This window comes from Callorhinchus milii, unplaced genomic scaffold (assembly GCF_018977255.1).
Source record: "Callorhinchus milii isolate IMCB2004 unplaced genomic scaffold, IMCB_Cmil_1.0 Scaffold14, whole genome shotgun sequence".
Lineage (NCBI taxonomy): Eukaryota > Metazoa > Chordata > Chondrichthyes > Chimaeriformes > Callorhinchidae > Callorhinchus > Callorhinchus milii.
This window is the reverse complement of record NW_024704755.1, coordinates 12,730,041-12,749,542: the sequence shown is the minus strand read 5'-3', so window position 1 is coordinate 12,749,542 and position 19,502 is coordinate 12,730,041. Positions and strand designations below refer to the sequence as shown.

General features: G+C 46.8%; 1 protein-coding gene across 2 annotated transcripts; it reads right to left on the bottom strand.

Moving 5' to 3' along the window:
* Window positions 1–4,047: 4,047 nt before the first annotated feature.
* On the bottom strand, window positions 4,048–18,940 carry LOC103187870 (leucine-rich repeat-containing protein 36). 2 transcript variants are annotated; one of them, XM_007907561.2, is made up of 13 exons: window positions 18,739–18,940; window positions 14,936–15,063; window positions 14,121–14,313; window positions 13,401–13,500; window positions 12,548–12,660; window positions 9,808–9,965; window positions 9,573–9,621; window positions 8,902–9,405; window positions 7,121–7,497; window positions 6,143–6,320; window positions 5,242–5,441; window positions 4,848–4,956; window positions 4,048–4,265 (listed from the first exon to the last, which is right to left on the bottom strand). In XM_007907561.2, exons 1-13 carry the CDS (start codon window positions 18,809–18,811, stop codon window positions 4,147–4,149), a joined length of 2,301 nt encoding a protein of 766 aa, XP_007905752.2. In that variant the 5' UTR covers window positions 18,812–18,940; the 3' UTR covers window positions 4,048–4,146. The 2 variants fall into 2 exon arrangements, with proteins under 2 accessions (XP_007905752.2, XP_007905756.2); XM_007907565.2 differs by lacking the exon at window positions 8,902–9,405.
* Window positions 18,941–19,502: the final 562 nt, after the last annotated feature.

The window sequence follows — 19,502 nt, the reverse complement described above, 5'->3', positions numbered from 1 at the left end:
GGTCAGGACTTACCTTTGCAGTTGACCTGCGGTCCTGGTGGAGATGTGAGAAGATGGTTTGTCCACTCTGTACCTCTCTCACACACTCACTCCCTCTCTGTACCTCTCTCTGTACCTCTCTCACACACTCACTCCCTCTCTGTACCTCTCTCTGTACCTCTCTCTCACACACTCACTCCCTCTCTGTACCTCTCTCTGTACCTCTCTCTCTCACTCACTCCCTCTCTGTACCTCTCTCTGTATCTCTCTCTCACACTCACTCCCTCTCTGTACCTCTCTCTGTATCTCTCTCTCACACTCACTCCCTCTCTGTACCTCTCTCTGTACCTCTCTCTCACACTCACTCCCTCTCTCTCTGCACCGACGCCACTTTTTTTTGAACAAAACCGTCCAATCTCTCTCGAGGCGACGTCGGAACCTTTACCTGAACCCCACAGCCACGTGCTCCCCCCCCCCCCCAGGGGTAACCCTCCTCCCCCCCAGGGGTTACCCCCTCCTCCCCCCCCCCCGGGGTTAACCCCCTCCTCCCCCCCCCCCGGGGTTAACCCCCCCCCCCCCCAGGGGTTAACCCCCCCCCCCCCCCAGGGGTTATACTAACCCCTCCTCCCCCCCCCCAGGGGTTAACCCCCTCCCCCCCCCCAGGGGTTAACCCCCTCCTCCCCCCCCCAGGGGTTAACCCCCTCCTCCCCCCCCCAGGGGTTAACCCCCTCCTCCCCCCCCAGGGGTTAACCCCCTCCTCCCCCCCCCCAGGGGTTAACCCCCTCCTCCCCCCCCAGGGGTTAACCCCCTCCTCCCCCCCCACAGGGGTTAACCCCCTCCTCCCCCCCAGGGGTTAACCCCCTCCCCACATATCCCCCCCCCAGGGTTAACCCCCTCCTCCCCCCCACAGGGGTTAACCCCCTCCCCCCCCCCCACAGGGGTTAACCCCCTCCTCCCCCCCCCAGGGGTTAACCCCCTCCTCCCCCCCCAGGGGTTAACCCCCTCCTCCCCCCCCACAGGGGTTAACCCCTCCTCCCCCCCACAGGGGTTAACCCCTCCCCCCCCCCGGGTTAACCCCTCCCCCCCCCCACAGGGGTTAACCACCTCCTCCCCCCCACAGGGGTTAACCCCTCCCCCCCCCCACAGGGGTTAACCCCCTCCTCCCCCCCCACAGGGGTTAACCCCCTCCTCCCCCCCCACAGGGGTTAACCCCCTCCTCCCCCCCCCACAGGGGTTAACCCCCTCCTCCCCCCCACACAGGGTTAACCCCTCCTCCCCCCCCACACAGGGGTTAACCCTCCTCCCCCCCACACAGGGGTTAACCCCCTCCTCCCCCCCACACAGGGGTTAACCCCTCCTCCCCCCCACACAGCAGGGGTTAACCCCCTCCTCCCCCCCCCACAGCAGCAGGGTTAACCCTCTCCTCCCCCCCCCCACAGGGGTTAACCCCTCCTCCCCCCCCACACAGCAGGGTTAACCCCCTCCTCCCCCCCCACACAGCAGGGGTTAACCCCCTCCTCCCCCCACACAGCAGGGGTTAACCCTCTCCTCCCCCCCCCCACACAGCAGGGGTTAACCCTCTCCTCCCCACCCACACACAGCAGGGGTTAACCCTCTCCTCCCCACCCCCACACAGCAGGGGTTAACCCTCTCCTCCCCACCCACACACAGCAGGGGTTAACCCTCTCCTCTCCACTCCCAGCAGGGGTTAACCCTCTCCTCCCCACACCCAGCAGGGGTTAACCCTCTCCTCCCCACACCCAGCAGGGGTTAACCCTCTCCTCCACACCCAGCAGGGGTTAACCCTCTCCTCCCCACACTCAGCAGGGGTTAACTCTCTCCTCCCCACACACACACACACAGCAGGGGTTAACCCTCTCCTCCCCAGAAATGACACTCACTCTCTCTTTCCCCTTCTCTCCCTCCCAACTCTCTTAATAAGTTCTGGGTGGGTTGGGGGGGAAGACAAATTAAACTGCTGTCTCTGGAATTTCCATGTGGGACACATGAAATTCTCAGTTTAATTCGGTGATGGGTTTCCGTGTGTCAGACACCCGCCTCACCCCACTCCCTCCAAAAAAAAGTTGAAAACTGCTACCAAACACGTGACGATTCTGCGTCACTGCTCCTGGTCACAGCTCCTGGTCACAGCTCCTGGTGGTCCAAACTCCCTCTTTGCTGACGCTTTTGTTTAAAGCTTTATTTTGGGGTTCATTTCATCCTCTCCCCCCCACACCCCCACCCCCCACCCCCTATCCATTGATGGTGAACAGCACTACCCCCTCTCCACCCCCCACCCTCTCTCTCTCTCTCTCTCTGTGCATTGATTCCCAGAGCCCGACTGACCCGCGGACTGAGACCCAACAGAACTCGGGGTTTCCTCTTTTTGTTCCACACTGATCCTGAACGAATTCCTGAAGTCTCCCTGAAGGAATGTCAACGCAATGGTCGCGCTTCAGTGAAGAGCATTCGCTCGGATCTGCCCGGTGTCCAAACCACTGCTGTGCCCGGTGTCCAAACCACTGCTGTGCCCGGTGTCCAAACCACTGCTGTGCCGGTCGGTGTCCAAGCCACTGCTGTGCCCGGTGTCCAAGCCACTGCTCTGCCCGGTGTTCCAGCCTCTGATCAGTTGCACTCAAGTGACTGCATTTTTTTTGCAATAATTCAATGGCGGGTGGGGGGGGGGTCGGTGGGGGTGGGGGGTGGTGGGGTGGGGGCGGTCGGTGGGGGTGGGGGGTGGTCGGTGGGGGTGGGGGGAGCAGTCGGTGGGGGGGGCGGTCGGGGGGGTCGGTGGGGTGGGGGCGGTCGGTGGGGGTGGGGAGCAGTCGTGGGTGGGCGGTCGGTGGGGGGGGGGGGTCGGTGGGGGTGGGGCGGTCGGTGGGGTGGGGGCGGTCGGTGGGGTGGGGGAGCGGTCGTTGGGGGTGGGTCGTTGGGGGTGGGGGGGGTGGGGTCGGTGGGGGTGGGGCGGTCGGTGGGTGGGGGGGGGGTCGGGGGTGGGGGGTGGGGGGGCGGTCGGTGGGGTGGGGGGCGGTCGGTGGGGGTGGGGGGCGGTCGGGGGGTCGGTGGGGTGGGGGCGGTCGGGGGTGGGGGGCGGTCGGTGGGGGGGGGGGCGGTCGGTGGGGTGGGGGCGGTCGGTGGGGGGGGGGGGTCGGTGGGGGGGGGCGGTCGGTGGGGGTGGGGGGCGGTCGGGGGGGCGGTGGGGCGGTCGGTGGGGTGGGGCGGTCGGTGGGGGTGGGGGGGTCGGGGGGGTGGGGGGGTCGGTGGGGGTGGGGGGTCGGTGGGGGTGGGGGGGTCGGTGGGGGGGGGGGGGGTCGGTGGGGGTGGGGGGCGGTGGGGTGGGGGGGGGTGGGGTGGGGGCGGTGGTGGGGTGGGGGCGGGGTGGGGTGGGGGGGGTCGGTGGGGTGGGGGGCGGTCGGTGGGGTGGTGGGGGGGGGTGGGGGGGCGGTGGGGGTGGGGGGGTCGGTGGGGGTGGGGGGGCGGTGGGGGGCGGTCGGTGGGGGTGGGGGGGGTCGGTGGGGGGCGGTCGGTGGGTGGGGGTCGGTGGGGGTGGGGGGGTCGGTGGGGGGCGGTCGGTGGGGTGGGGGGGTCGGTGGGGGTGGGGGGGGAGTTTTTTCGTTTGGCTGTTGCAACAGCTCATTGATTGATTGTTTGATTGATGCGATTTTAGTCGGAACTCCTTTAATCATTTGAATGATCTCGTTGTATTGCAATATTATGCCATCAACATAATTAAGCTATGGATGTTTTGTTGCCCACTCTGCTGGAGATTCTGACTGATGCTGGGGGTCAGTTCCACGAACATTTGAAGCTTTCATTGTATCCACAGATAAACCTGAACAGTGAGCAACACAGATAAGCCTGGAGAGTGAGCATTAGCAGGCTATGAAACCATGGAAACCCGAGAACCAAACCTGATTCTGTCCTCACCTGCAGACCCCTCATGTGCACTTTTCAAGGGGCATCACGAAACTACAATCAGCCCCTTTCTGATGTCAACTCAGCTACAACAGCTATTTCAGGAAATTCCTGTTACCCAACTTAAATCACTTAATCTCTTCAACTGGAGATCAAATATTACGTACACAATTTCCATTCTTTTATTAAATTCATACAACAATGATTTGCTGTAACTTGACATGGCCAGGAAACTTTGATCATCATGTCATATTACCTGTGACTCTCCTGTAACATACTGACTGTTTCTTGTAGTTTACTATATTGTTTAATTTGCTGATTCAGGTATTCCACTTCTAAATTTAGTTTCTCATTCTCTCTCTGCAACTCCTCTGATGGGCGGGGAGGGGGGGGGAGGGGAGAAACAGAGGGGCAAAAAAAGCATGCAACAGTTAAAACAAATCCTTTTGCAAACTACATTTTACTGCTCAGTCTATATATTTAGTTCAAGCAATCTTTAGGTTTTGCTAGATAATAATTAAAGTAACAAAACATCCCTTGGGTGGGTACAAAGACAATGCACCGTATTAGGTAATTTCCCCCTTTCCACATTTAGTGAACAAGCAGTATGGACTGGAGTAGGGTGGTCCAAGCTTTTGGCTGCTGAGGTGCCCTATTTGAGAAATGTCTGCTGGCTGCATAAGCAAGATTTTTGTGTTTCCCTTCCAGAAACATAACAGTTACCGGTTACGTAGGGAGGGGGGTGGGGCAGATGAAATTGGATGAGGCCACGAGCCACCAATTGGACCACCCTGATCTAGAGGTAGAAGAAATCTGGCCTGAAGGGACCACAACTAATTAATCTGATAGAAAGATCACTAGATTCAAATTTCTTCTAAAATGTGCATAAAATCAATAGGAGACCAAGCAAATCAAATCCCATTTCGTTAGAATTGCAAAAACACAGCACTCACTGTTTTGTTGCTGATTTCCAGCACAGGTAACCAGTTCCAAACTGGTTAACTGAGAACGCAGTTTATTGTTTTCATCCAATATTTTTGCTAATCTTCCTTTTAAAGAGTCCTTAGAAAGCATTGAGAGATAAGCAATAGCATGTATTATAACCATTGTGACAGTCATCACTTTTTAACCATACAAATTAGTAGTAGGAGTTGGTATAAAGTTTTCCTCCCAGCTTAGGTTACTTCCCAATGTGGTTGAGCTTCCAATATACAAATACTGTATAATCTGAGTAATTTACAGTAACTACATTATACTGTTCCTCGCCTTCTGCAATATCCCAATGAACGCTGAGGCAATGTCATGTTTCTCTCAAACCTATACCTAGAAACAACAAGCTCCACTTACAATATCATCTTGTTTCTGACTGATTTGATGCTTTAGTCGATACAGCTCTGCGGTGTCCAGTCCAGTGCCCATTCGGGTTAGCAAAGATTTGTTTTCTTCAGTTAACACTTTTACCTTTTTTTCCAAGCTTTGAATTTTGGAATTGTGAGAATCTAAGCAGACTGAGCCAACCAGGCTCGACAGCAGCTCATGAGCTGGAACTATAGGAAGATGCAGAGGACAAAGGAAGGGACAGAGAAAGAACAATGTGCAATAAAGTCACATAACATAGTAAATAATAATGTGAATAAAATTAATCAACGAGTCAGATTCTATCATAAAACCCGATGGTTTTAAGAATTCACATCATAGCAAATCAGCCTTCATGACATAATTTGTAAATGTTAATAAAGGCAAAAAATTCAAATATTACCGCAACTATCAGGTGCAATTGTGTTGCAGGTTAAAATGCAGCAAAACAAATACAGCTTGTAACAATAAAAAACATTCTTGTTGAATATTAATAGAAAGTAGTTCAATTTCAAAGCAGCTTCCCTTCTCGCCTCCCCCAGCCAACACTTTTGACTTTCATTGAAAAAGGCAGTTTTGAGATATGCCCATCTGGGTGTTGTTTCATATTTATGGCAAACATCTCATAATGCTTTATACATTTCAGTTATTCACAAACTGTGAATGATATTTGTTTTACAATGAAATTCCACAAGCCATTTCCCAATGATATTTAGCTAACGCTGCAATAAACACATGAAAAAACAGCACAAAAGCAGTACTGCAATAGGCTGTATTTTGATGCTGGATAAAACCAAATTTCTTCACATCCTGAAAATGTAATTATTTGAATTTACACTAGAAAAATCAGTCAAATATCCATTTGGAATGAAAGCACGAGTTCAGAACTTACTGAGAAACCTTTGATTCAGTTGAAGGGACCTTGAACCATTCCAGTGTCTGTCTATCAGATCAATAAGCCGCTTCAAGACAGAGGAAACATTTGGAGAGATACTAGAGCTGGACAAGGGTGGTGATGAGGATCGATAGTCCCCACATTCAGCTGCTTCCAGGAATTTACACAGAGTCGTCTGGTGAAATGTACGGATGCAATATTTTACAATTTGAGATAACACACGAGCAATTCTAAATGACTGCGATTATGGTTTTGGGTACAGGACAATTTTTTGCTTGTTGCATATACTCTACAAGCAAGCATATGTGCCTCTAACTTGAAAAGTCATTGTTTCAAACATAACAAAACTGTACACCGAATCATGAACGATAAAGTCCAACTGTGCTAAACGGTAAATGTTAAATTCAAACACTACGATTCGTAATGCTGGTCTCAGGGATATGTCATATGATTCAGTTATTTATTGCGGGAGAAAAGCACTGTAGTTCCTGCTGGAGTCTCGTTAGGATTTATTAAATACCACTCCCAATTTGAAAACCAGCACTGACAAAACTAAAGGCATTTTAATACAGTAGTTTGGTAAGTGGAAGAGGCTAACTTTTTTTCCTAAAAACCCAGGTTTTCAATTCTGGTGCTAGCAATAACCATTTAGCAGCAGTTACATAACAATCAAATGTTTTAATCACTGAATTAATTAATCTGTTACTTAACAGCCACAGTTTCTGCCAACTGCATAATGCAAGTGAAAGAACACAATCTACAGTAATTCCATCAATTGACCTGCAACACTCCAATCACTTCCCAGCAACATATCTGCCTGATAGAGCCACTATTTCCCAAGGATTTTTCCAGTAAAGAGAGCCTCGCTGCTTACCACAATCTCCCAACATTGAAATTTGGTCAAAATGTCTTTAAAAGGGACGGAATTTACTTGTTTATCTATTAAATCTGACTGCTGGAAACACTACCTCTTACCTTTCGTTCGTAATTTGGCTTTGTAAACAACAGTGAGCACTGACTGCTTGATTTCTTCAGTTCTCCTTTATATTCAAAAGGTTCAACATTTCCTTTGATAAGGTGCGACTGTCTGTCTGTAATAGGGGCTGTGGACTTGCTGGGTGCCAGTTCTGGGCTTACATGTTCTGCAAAGGCTCTCTTTGAACTATTGGAATAGATAGAAGTAAAGGAGCTGCTGGGAGACGCTAAAGATGGTCGATCGAGTAACGAATCCGAGGATGAAGTTCTGTGATGTGGTGTCAAACCACTGGTAGCTGATCGTGCTCTCTGAGTGCTGGTCACCTCATCAGCAGTGGTGATCTTTCTACTTCCGTAAGTGCTGCCAGCTTTGAAGTCTGCAAACACAGATGAAGAAAAGGAGCAAGATGATCAAAATTGAGCACATTTACAAATAGTGAGCAGGTTCCTTCAAGTGCAGTTAATGTCCATTATTTCCAGTGGAATACACATTTAATCTGCGCGGAAATAACCAGTATAGCTGCATCTTTGCTTCTCTTCTTTCAATATGCATTGAGTAGCATTTGGTTACAATGCTGCATTGAATGTCGCCATTTCTACTATAGTAAAAATAATAATCCTCATTGTGTGATATAGTGCTTTTCACGTCTTCTAGACGTCTCAAAGCGTTTCACAGAATATACTGTAAAGTGAATGTGGGCAAAATGCGGCAGCCAATTGTGCACAGAAGTGTCCCACAAACAGTCGTTGATTGAAGTGACCCATTTTATTATTGTTTTTTTTTCTTGAGGGATTATCTACAGGCGTGTGGAATAAGGAAACTTGCCCAAGGTTTCACTCTGATGGGAGTGAACCCAGGTCTCTCGCTTGCTGGTATATTACTTGAGGCACCTCTCCACTTCGTACCTCATTACTTCTCAAACATCTGACAACTGAACGATTCAGTTGGGCTACTTTCTCACTAGGAAAAAGTATCAAATTTAAACTAAACCACAGTTCAGGTTCAAATTTATAATGTAGCTTTCACTTTCACCAATAGGTCTGAAGACTGTCAAGACTTTTTTTTAATACAGTTTGTGTTTCAAATTAAATGCTCATTTATCTCTCGACAATAAAAAGACATTAACACAGACACAAAACCTTGTCATTTTGTCATGGGGTGAAGATAGAGAAGAATCAATGCATTGATGGGTTGAAATACCAGAATCAAAGTTATTCTCCAACTTGTATTTTCACTTCAATGAACTGAATTCTTCTCCCCGTTCCCCTGACAAGACGAGCCTTGTTTCTGTTACATTAACTCATGTAAATGCAGAATGTTTAAGAGGATTCCAATGTTAATCAGATAAAAATAATAATAATCTTTGCAAATGCAGATGAAATTTAATATAGGAAATGTGAAGTGATTCATAAGTGAAAACTTGATGCATACATGAGGGAAAAAGGAAAAGGATATAGGAGAGGGGGATACTAATGTGAACCAGTTGGCCCAAATGGGCTGTATCACTCTTCGTAACTAAATAGATTAATAACCCCGTACCAATTCTAAACCTTAAAACATTTAGTAGCATAAAGCTATCATAGATTTGAGCAAAATAGTTCCAGGACAGCATAAAAGCATATTTATGTTTTGTCATCATTCAAGTGGGCCAAAAGTATACAAACATTGAAAATTCATTGACAAAGTATCCATATGTTAAAATAAGCAAGTAATGTTTTTACAAACAGGCTGGGAAATAATACAACATAAGATTAGAAATAAATGACTGCAGGAATCCCACCTGAATTCCATTTATATAATCGGTCACTGTTTGTCTCAATGGCTGCTTTGTCTCCCTGAAGATTTGGATACATATTCTGAGGCTCCAAATTGGACTGATAGGTCTTTGCTTCTGTACAAGGTTTGTGATAATCATGTGATAATATACTGCTTCTGTCAATACTTGTATTAGAATCTTTCTTTACAGGAGTATCAAATTGATAAGAATCGTGGTAGTCCTTCATGTTTCTCTCTCTGGTCTGAAGCAAGCTTTCCTTCTTACTGTAGCCTGGTGAAGGGGGATTATACTTACTTGGGGAAGGGTGGCTATACTGACTTTGCAAAGGATGGCTATACTGATTTGCTGAATTACACTGACTTTCTAAGTTCACAGTTTTCTCATCTGTATCCAGGAATTTTCTATCTGCGAAGGTTACTCTATATCCTTCCCTCGATTGTCTGGAAATAGTTTTCCCAGTGGAACGTAATGAGGAGCGGGTTGGCGATTGATACGTTTTATAGTCTTCTGAAATGATAAATACATTGCGATTTGCACACACTATCACAATAAAAACCATAACAAATCAAATCAATAGAAACACTATATATTCTGAATAACAAATGCAATGGCTACTGCTGGCAGACTAACTGTTGCAAAAGTAAATACATTATCAAAACTTAGCAACTATTTACCATCATTTAGGTAACTGAAATATTGCCCATTTCTTGAATTCTCCGTTTCCTGCAAAAAAAGGAGAAAATACTGTAGTGTATAGATAACAGTATATTACAGTATATTCTGTAAAGCGCTTTGAGACGTCTAGAAGACGTAAAAAGCGCTATATTAAATGCAAGGATTATTATTATTATAACTTTAATTATATTGCAGCTCAGAAATACAATTAATGCCACTGGTGTTCAATCGTACCAGAGTGTCGGTGCTTGGCTTTCCTTGGCTATAATTGTCTTTAACCTCCTTCATGTCCCTGACAGAATAAACAGATGATAATGGCGTATGACTGTACACAGAATCTGGAGGTTCACTGGTCAGCTGGAAGTCATGAGTGGAGCGCCTTTCCTTCAAGTCTAGTAAAAAGATAAAGTTTTAAATTACATCAATTTTATTGTTTGTGCATTCACGTCTTCCCATAGAGAAGAGGTAATATCAACCCTGTGTTAAGAGTTAGCTACTCCTGTGGAAAGGCTGATCATCTCAGCATCAAAAAAAGGATAAGATGGATTATGAAATGCAATTAGAAGTGAACCAAGATTCAGAATTCTTTTTACACACAGTTGTGATTTCTAGGTGCTTCAGTGACTGACCAAAAAATGGAGAGAGATCACTGATTTCCCACATAACCGTACTGGCATCGCAGTTATCCCCAACTCCGAAACGTTAGTCAGACGTTATCCAAATTCTAGCCAGACAGCATTAAGAGCAACAACAACAACTTGCATTTATATAGCACCCTTCACGCAGAGTAGTGTCCCGGAGCACTTCATAGTGGCGGAGTCTGACAACGAGCCAGGAGGAAGAGGGAGGTGACCGTAAGCACGATCAAAAAGGAAGGTCTTCAGGTGGGATTTGAAGGTGGGGAGGGAAGGGGAAAGGCGGAGGAATTGAGGGAGAGAGTTCCAGCGTTTCGGGGCGTACTGGCTGAAGGCATAGAAGCAGACATTCTGTGCAAAATGTCTTATTCAGTGACACACGATTGAGAGTGCAACCCACAGTCCTTTAAACTGACTCATTTCATTATTAAAGAGCAGCTCCAGCATTGGAGATCAGCTTGTTACACTCTATAATCTCCCTTCCTGGGCAAACCCCAACGGGAATTTTAAAAGCACGAAACGAGGGAGGGATTGAGACACCAATGCAAATATCTCTCTTTCACATTTAGTTTTACGTGACAATTCAGCTGAATCACAACACACACGAGTAAACTTAAAATTATACATTAGGATCAAAGAAATAAAAACAAGAATTCAAAAGCAGTACACCTTATCCCATCAGCTGAAAGCATTTACTGTACACAGCCAAAAGACTTGTTAATACTAAGCAGTAAATAGCTATAATCAGGTTCTGAACTGGGATGAATTCCAGCAAGAAAAAAAATCATTTCAGTTGAACAGACATTCAGCAAAACTTGATTTAGAGTATTTTAAAGAAAAAGACAAAAAAAACTGTACTTAGCTGAACACAGAGACTATGCTATATAGAGACGATATATCTGATCTATTTATTTCGCAAATAAAAACAAGAGGGAGAAATACGCACACAAACACACGTACATACATTCCCAGTGGTCTGAATACAATCATCATTCTGTTTCCGGACAATTAAGCTTTTCCTAGTCCCTACAGCAACTGGTTTGTTTACAGCCGAGTTTACTTAGCATTGAGGAGCCAAGGTCACCACAGGCCAATAGCAATCGCCATATTGGCAGCAGGAGAAATTATCATTGTCAGCTTTTATTTGCTTTCTGTTTGGTTATAGTTAAGGGAGGCCCATCAGTTATCCAAGCTGACTGCAGCTGATGTGCAGCCTAGGGAGGGAGGGCGAAACATTGGGTAAGTATCCTTACTCCACAAGCCAAGCAGTAAATAAGAACCTGGTGGTTGATTAGTTGATCGTTTTTCTGGGGCTAATAATTCCTTAAAAAAAATTGGTCACTCAATCCACGACTGTTTGTGAGACACTGCTGTGCCCAATTGGCTGCCGAGTTTTGCCCACAAAATATACAGTCAATTCACTTTGAAGTATATTCTGTGAAGCGCTTTGAGACGTCTAGAAGATGTGATAAGGCGCTATATCAAATGCAAATACAAGCAAAAATGCAAGCAAGGAAGCAGTCAGATGGATGGTATCGATCTTTGAGAAGAAATCCAGGATCTCTTCGTACTCGGCATTGGATATGATGATTGAGGTGCTTGAGATGGTGCGCGGAAGAGGTGATGAGTGGTGGAGAATAGTACTTTGGGGCTACGTCTGGCCTCCAGAATGGCCTGGGAAGGGAGGGTAATTTTAGCCGATGAAAGGGAGAGGCAGTGGGTACGAAGATGCTCTAGCCATATTTATCGGTAAACTGGTTTTGTGCCATCTCATTCAAACATGCGGGTTTGGGATTTAAGGGAGTGGAGGTGGCTGTTATTCCAGGGGCAGAGAGTGAGTTTGGAGACGGTCCAAGGGAATTGAAATTAGTAGCTAGAAAAGTAGTGACTTGCTCAGAGCAGTAGCAGCAACAATGAACTAGCTCAGTCCCGTTAAACATGCTGCTCATCAGCTATAGCAGACACAAATGGCTTGTGGCCTGAGGCAGAAAACAGGAGGAAAAAAAATTGTTCCTAAAGCCCCCCCCCACCAATAAAACCCCACATCATTTACAGCGTACAATGGATCAGTACATATGTGACTATCAGGATGAAAACACAAGACAAAGATGGACCAGCAGAAATTATGATTTACAATAGAACATTTATTTGGGATAAAAAAAGGTTTATATGAATCTAAGCCAATGTTTTACTGATTCAAATAATAACTGTGCTACTATCTAGTCTGCTAGATTAATCATGTGTTAATTGCATGGACAGTGAAATTGGACCTGAGACAGACAACTGATCATTAGATTATGCACAGGTCCATAACAATGCAACTTACTACATTCTCTTACCAGTGTTAAAATCGGATACTGCATTCCATTTATATTTCATTGATGTGCATCGCGACTCCTGCTCATCCTTGTCAAATAGATAGTTCTTCTTTGCGTGATCGGTGAAATGGATCCTGGGATAGAAACAAATGCAAGATGAAATCAGATATAATCTGCTTGGTTACTATGTACAGGCACTTAAAACTTTAATCAGTAATATCTGTGATGAGGTAAACTTTAGGGTGCATTACTGCATTAATCTCCATACTCCGAATTAAGTATTTAACAGTCAGTCAGTTAAGAGTAAGATACCTGGAACTCTGCATGCTTGGCAGAGAATATTTTATTTGTTATAATAATCCTTGCATTTAATATTGCCCCTACCACTGAAGCATCTGAAAATGTTTCACTGGTATTTGCTATTTAGTGTGGTGACTGTGGGCAAACACACAGCAAGGTCTTACAAACAGCAATGAAATGATTGACCAATTGATCTGGAGGGTTGTTGGCCAGGACACAAGGGAAATTCCCATCATTTTTTGAGCAGTATCATGAGATCTTTAACTTCTACCAGAACAGACAAACAGGACCTCAAATTAAATATCATCCAAAGGATGGCACCTCTAGCAACAAAGTACTGCGTGCCCCCAGTACTGCACTAGTCAACCTAGACAAACACAAAAGGCCAACAAAAGAATTATGTATGACTTCCTGCCTAAATGCATGCTACATTTCTCATAACGTAAGTGATAATGTAACACTGAAGGACTCCCAGGGAACTCAGTTCAAACTTTCTTTCTTTGCACTATGCACTACAAAAAGGTATTGATAATAAATATTCTTAGGTGCACACTCACAGCTGTCTTACCCCTACCTCTCATCTTCTCTGTCTGACTCTGGTGCCTGCTTTTGCTCCTGTGAACTGAAGTGTTGGTGGGCAGCCTTTCGCTCACTCTCCCTGACAAGCCTGTCATCTGTTGATGACAAGTAGTAACTGGACATAGTTCAAAATCGTCAATACAGGGAGGGAAGAGACACCACAGGGATCTCCCTAAAACTGAGCCCATTCCATGAATAAATGCAAACAGAGTGGAAGGACTATTGAAGTGCTCTGAGGTACAATCACAGGTGTGTGTTGATCACTCAAAGTGTAGCCACAGCAACAGCTTCTCTATCTAATGAAACTGCAAACCAGGTAAAAGTACTGCACTATTTGGAATGTAACTCATTGGGATAGACACTAACTTTTCATGTCTAGGACATTGGATTGAAATCCAGACCATGACAGGTTGAAAATCCCCTTAAAGTTGGGCTATTTAAGGATTATATGCAAAAGAATTTGGACAGTCTCAATCCAGGTGCTTGTAGACATAGGCTCACAAAACAAAACTGCCCTTAGTTTAGCATTCATTGGCAATCGCCTTCACAGTGGCCATGGGATTGTGGTGTTTTGGGAAGTGCTTTACCTACTCTTTACCTAGTGCTTGTTGCGGACACTGGTTAGCTTAAATGGCACTGACATCCTGCACAAAATTTACTTAACTGTCTGACACGATTTCCTTCTTAGGCTACCAGCTAATGTTCAGTAACTTACCCAGCCTCTGCAAGTTTGGCAGCATGTGCACGACAAACAGCCTGAAGTTGTCCTCATTCCTGGTCACTGGATTTAGCCGCAAATCTAGTTCTCTCAAATTAGTCAGATAGCACAAGCGGGAAATTTCTTTTGAAGATGCTACATTATTGTAGTACATGTTTAGCTTTTCCAATGAAGGTAAATACTCTAGACCCTGCAACATTAAAAATAATTGTTTAACATGCAGCAGAAAATGTTCATTCGTGAAATTTGGTTGACAATTCACATTTCACAACCTAACGATTGACTATAAATATTTGCTCAAGGAAAATTAGATCATGCAATTATTTTAATAGCTTTACTCCTGTAAGGCAATTTAACAGTTGTGATAGACTGTTGAATTAATAATGTTGGATATTGTCATTCAAGAACTGATGCACAAGAAACATGTATAAAACATGCTCTGCAATTTTGAAGTCGTAGGTTCCAATTATTTATACCAATAAAGACTAAATGTCTGTGTGTCTGTCTGCCAATAACGCAATAACCGATTGACTTAGAGACACAATTTACACCTCATTGGAAATGTCTTGGAAGCGGGAGCGTCAAGGGCATATTTTGGAGGGGGGAAGGAGATCTCCTATCGTTGATGAGCTATGACCTAAACAAGCTCATCACACATGTATGCCAGTTTTGCTTACGGTGTACACACAATGTTTATGGCACATTAAATGGTTTGTGAGTAGTACCGCTGATATCCACACTCCATATTGGATCCTTTCGTTGCAAGCATAACTGCAACGGGTTCAGCTGATCTTGAACAAACAAAAACTCACCCCCAGGCTATCAATAGAATTCCTTGACAGGTCGAGGCACTTAAGTCTTTTGAAGTTCTGAAAAGCATCCCCAAGAGATACAATCTTGTCGCTGTAGGTTCCCTGAAGCGAGAGAGACTCCACTTCATCTAAGCAGAAGAAAAAGACCCAATAACAACCAGTTTATCAATGATCTACTTCAGTTTTGTTATATGGACAATATCGTAACTGTACATATATCACACATTGTTAGTGCTGTTTTTGTTGTAAACTCAGCATTCAATAACAGTCACAAAATCTACTGATAGAAACAAAATCAGCAAATAATAAGTAATAATACTATTTGATATTGCAGCTTATTATGTTATCGAGACGTCTCAATGCATTTCACAGAATATACTGTGCTATTCTGAGTTCTGACGAAAGGTCATAGTCCTGAAATGCTAACTCATTTTCCTCTCTCCATGGATACTGCCTACCTGCTGCGTGTTCCAGTGACTTCTGTGTTTATACTGTACAGGGTAGTGACTGTGTGTTTTGTAGCAACAAAACACAGCAGCCAATTGCGCACAGCAGTGTCCCACAAACAATGGATCGTGGATTGAGTAACCAAATTATTGCTATTATTTGGAGATAAACAAATGTCAGGATTGTTAATCAAGCAAATTATTTTTGTTGTTCTAACATTGGAAATCAAATAGGAATAAGGAATCTTGTTAGGAGATGTTTTATTAGAGTATTAATCTTACAAATGTATTACTATTTAATTCATAAATTAGGTGTCAGCCTGACTGAGTAGGTAGCATTCGGAAGCAGAAGGTTGTGGGTTCAAGATCCATAACGGGACGTTTAGCTCATAATCTAGCCTGACACTAAAATGTTTTAATTTTTTTTAGAAAGACCAGGATACTTTGAGAATGTGCAAGATTCTGAGAGAAATTGTGTTTATATTTAGTTTCACATTCTTTCAAACAAACTTGGTCAGAAAGAACACAGCAACAAAGAAAGGGTGTATGTTTTGTTTTCATTTGCCTTAGAAACATATAATTCTCTTGTACATTGTATAAATAGGAAATCTAACAGTTTGATACCTGCCAATTGGCAATGTATTTATGAAATGTATTTTTTTTATGAAGGTATTTTGTAAACACCGCTCTTTTTTTTAGAAACAAAATGTTTACAAAATCATAACATCCAAGTTTAACTACACAAACTCCCTACTTGTCAGCCTCCCCAACCCCTCCTTCCATAGGTTGCAGATCATCCAGAACTCTGCAGCCCGTCCTCTCCCGCATAGTCTCCGCAACCCTATCACCCCCATCCTCACCCAAGTCCACTGGCTTCCCATCACACAAGAGGATACAGTTCAAGATCTTGCTCCTCACCTTCAAAGCCATCCATAGCTATGCTCCCCCCTATCTCTGAAACCTCCTAAACCCCTACCAACCTGCTCGCTCCCTCTGCTCAGCAGGCTCCGACCTACTTCACGTCCTCCTCCTCACCTGCCCTACCATCGGCGGGCAGGCCTGATGCCACTCTGCCCCCCCACCCTCTAGAACTCCATCCTGCAGTCCCTCTGCCTCGCCTCCTCGCTTGCCTCATTCAAGACCAGTCTTTGACTGTGCTTTTGGTCACCCTCCGTTCCCCCCCCCCACTGCCCTCCACCCTCCCCAATCCCAACCCCCAGCTCGGGTCCGAAACACTGATTATCCAGCGCCTTGTCCTCCCAACGTGAAAGGCACTATGCAGATGTAATTTTGTTGTTCTTGTTTTCAAAGTCCGTGGAGTCCTGTAGCTCAGTGGTTAGAGCACTCGCAAGCGAGAGACCTGAGTTCAATTCCAGGCAGAGGGCGAAACCTTGGGCAAGTTTCCTTACTCCACACAGAGCCTAATAATAATCCCTCCAAAACCAAAAACAATAATAAATTGGTCATTTTCAATCCACGACTGTTTGTGGGACATTGCTGTGCGCAATTGGCTGCCGCGTTCGCCCACAAATATACAGTCAATTCACTTTACAGTGTGTTCTGTGAAGCGCTTTGGGACGTCCTCCCGACATGAAAAGCGCTATATCAAATGCAAGGATTAAGGATTAAAGTGGTTTTAGCATGCTTCAAATCCAGCTGCTTTTGCCTAATTCCAGATTAAGTGGAACAACAGACATGATACAATCCATGATATCTACTCCATCAATGTCTAGTGCACTGTCAAAGCTGCAGGTGGAGCAAAGAGGGGGGGAAAGAGCAGTTCAGTGGGCCTACTGCAAACTCATGTGTATGTACCCCAGGTGACAACAGGATGGAGGTTTGCTGTTGCTGTGGTCCCCTCAGAGTTGAACATCTCAGCCCACCTGCCTGTCATTCATGCCCAGACTCCTGCATGCCAAATGACTACTAGGTCTACTGGACAAGCCAATGTGGGAATAATTGGAAAGAGGATCCATACAAAAAAATCATAAGATGGGAAAGAAAGCTACAGTCCCTGCCTACAAAAAAATGGCCCAATGGAGCAGAGCATCAATGCACGACTACACCATGGTGGGACTCCAATTTAAAACACTCCATAATACATAAGTTGTATGTGAGGGGCGTGCGTGTATGAGTGTGTGTGTATGAGGAGTGTGTGAGGAGTGTGTGTGTGGGGTGGGGGTGTATGTGAGTGTGTGTGTATACGTGTGTGTGTGTGGGGGGGGGGTATATGAGTGTGTGTATCTGAGGGGTGTGTGTATCTGAGGGGTGTGTGTGTATCTGAGGGGTGTGTGTATATCTGAGGGGTGTGTGTATATGTGTGTGTGTGGGGGGGTGTATATGAGGGGTGTGTGTGTGGGGTGTGGGGGTGTGTATGAGGGGTGTGTGTGTGTGGTGTGTGTGTGTGTGGGGTGTGTGTGTGTGTGTGTGGGGTGTGTGTGTGTGTGGGGTGTGTGTGTGGGGGGGTGTGTGGGGTGGGGGTGTATATGAGGGGTGTGTGTGTGTGGGGGGTGTGTGAGTGTGTGTGGGTGTGAGTGTGTGGGGTGTGTGTGTATATGAGGTGTGTGTGTATATGAGGTTTGTGTGTGTGAGTGTGAGGGGTGTGTATGTATATGAGGTGTGTGTGTGTGTGAGTGTGTGGGGTGGGGGTGTATATGAGGTTTGTGTGTGTGAGTGTTAGGGGTGTGTATGTATATGAGGTGTGTGTGTGTGAGTGTGTGGGGTGGGGGTGTATATGAGGGGTGTGTGTGTGAGTGTGTGTGGTGTGTGTGAGTGGTGTGTGTGTGTGTGTGAGTGTGTGTGTGTGTGAGTGTGTGTGGGGTGTGGGTGAGTGTGTGTGTGTGGGGTGTGTATGTGTGAGTGTGTGTGAGTGGTGTGTGAGTGAGTGTGAGTGTGTGTGTGTGAGTATGTGTGTGAGTGTGTGTGTGTGGGGTGGGGGTGTATATGAGGGGTGTGTGAGTGTGTGTGTGGGGTGTGTGAGTGTGGGGTGTGTGTGTGTGTGGGGTGTGGGTGTATATGAGGTGTGTGTGTGTGTGAGTGGTGAGTGTGAGTGTGTGTGTGGGGTGTGTATGTGTGAGTGAGTGTGAGTGTGTGTGTGGGGTGTGGGTGAGTGTGTGTGTATGTGTGAGGGGTGTGTGTGTATATGAGGGGTGAGTGTGTGTGTGTGTGTGAGTGGGGTGAGTGGTGTGTGTGTATGTGTGAGTGAGTGGTGAGTGTGTGGGGGGGTGTGGGTGTGGGGTGTGGGTGAGTGTGTGTATGTGTGAGTGAGTGGTGAGTGAGTGGTGTGTGTGTGGGGTGAGTGTGTGTGTGTGTGAGTGGTGAGTGTGAGTGTGTGTGAGGGGTGTGGGTGCCTCTGACCTGCCCTGTAGCTGCCCAGCTGAGCTCTGTCCCTGATCCAGGCCTCGGTGGCCACCAGGTCGCCGGACGCCATTTTGCTTCAAACGGTCACCTGGAAACCGGCGCCTGGTCCTGGTCCCGGTCCTCGTGCTCCCGCGGCCGCTCCCGCCACGAGCATCCCCGGCGCCACCCGCCCGCCGGGGAGGGAGGGGTGTGTGTATGGAGGGGGGGAGAGAGAGAGAGAGAGGGTGGTGTGTGGGTGTGTGGGTGTGTGTGTGTGTGGGGGGGGAAGGATGGGTGGCCTCGAGTTCGCTGGTGGCTGTAGCGCGGACAGCGCCCTCTGCAGTGCGGAGCGTGAACTGAAGGTCCAAAAGGTCTGGACCAGTGGTTCCACCAGTGACCACTTGTGAGAAGCGCTCAACCATCCATCGCACCGCACCGCCCCCCACACACACCCGCACATACGTCTGCAGCCAGTGAACCACCAGCCACTTATTATGACGCCAATAATTGCTGAAAGGTGTAAAACTCTAATCATGGGGGTGGGGGGTGGGGGAGGGGGAGGGGGGGGGTGGGGGGAGAGAGAGAGGGGGGGTGTGGGGGGGGGGGGTTCACACCCTACCCTGCCCTACCCCCTGTCACTGCTAAAGTGGGGGGTGAGATAGGTCCGAGCCCGCGTCGGGGACCCGTTAGCGTGGGGGAGTGCGGCTCGTGGCTTTTTAGCCCCACCCACACCCACACACCCCCACCCCACCCCCCCTCCGCCACCCGCCCACCCGCCCACC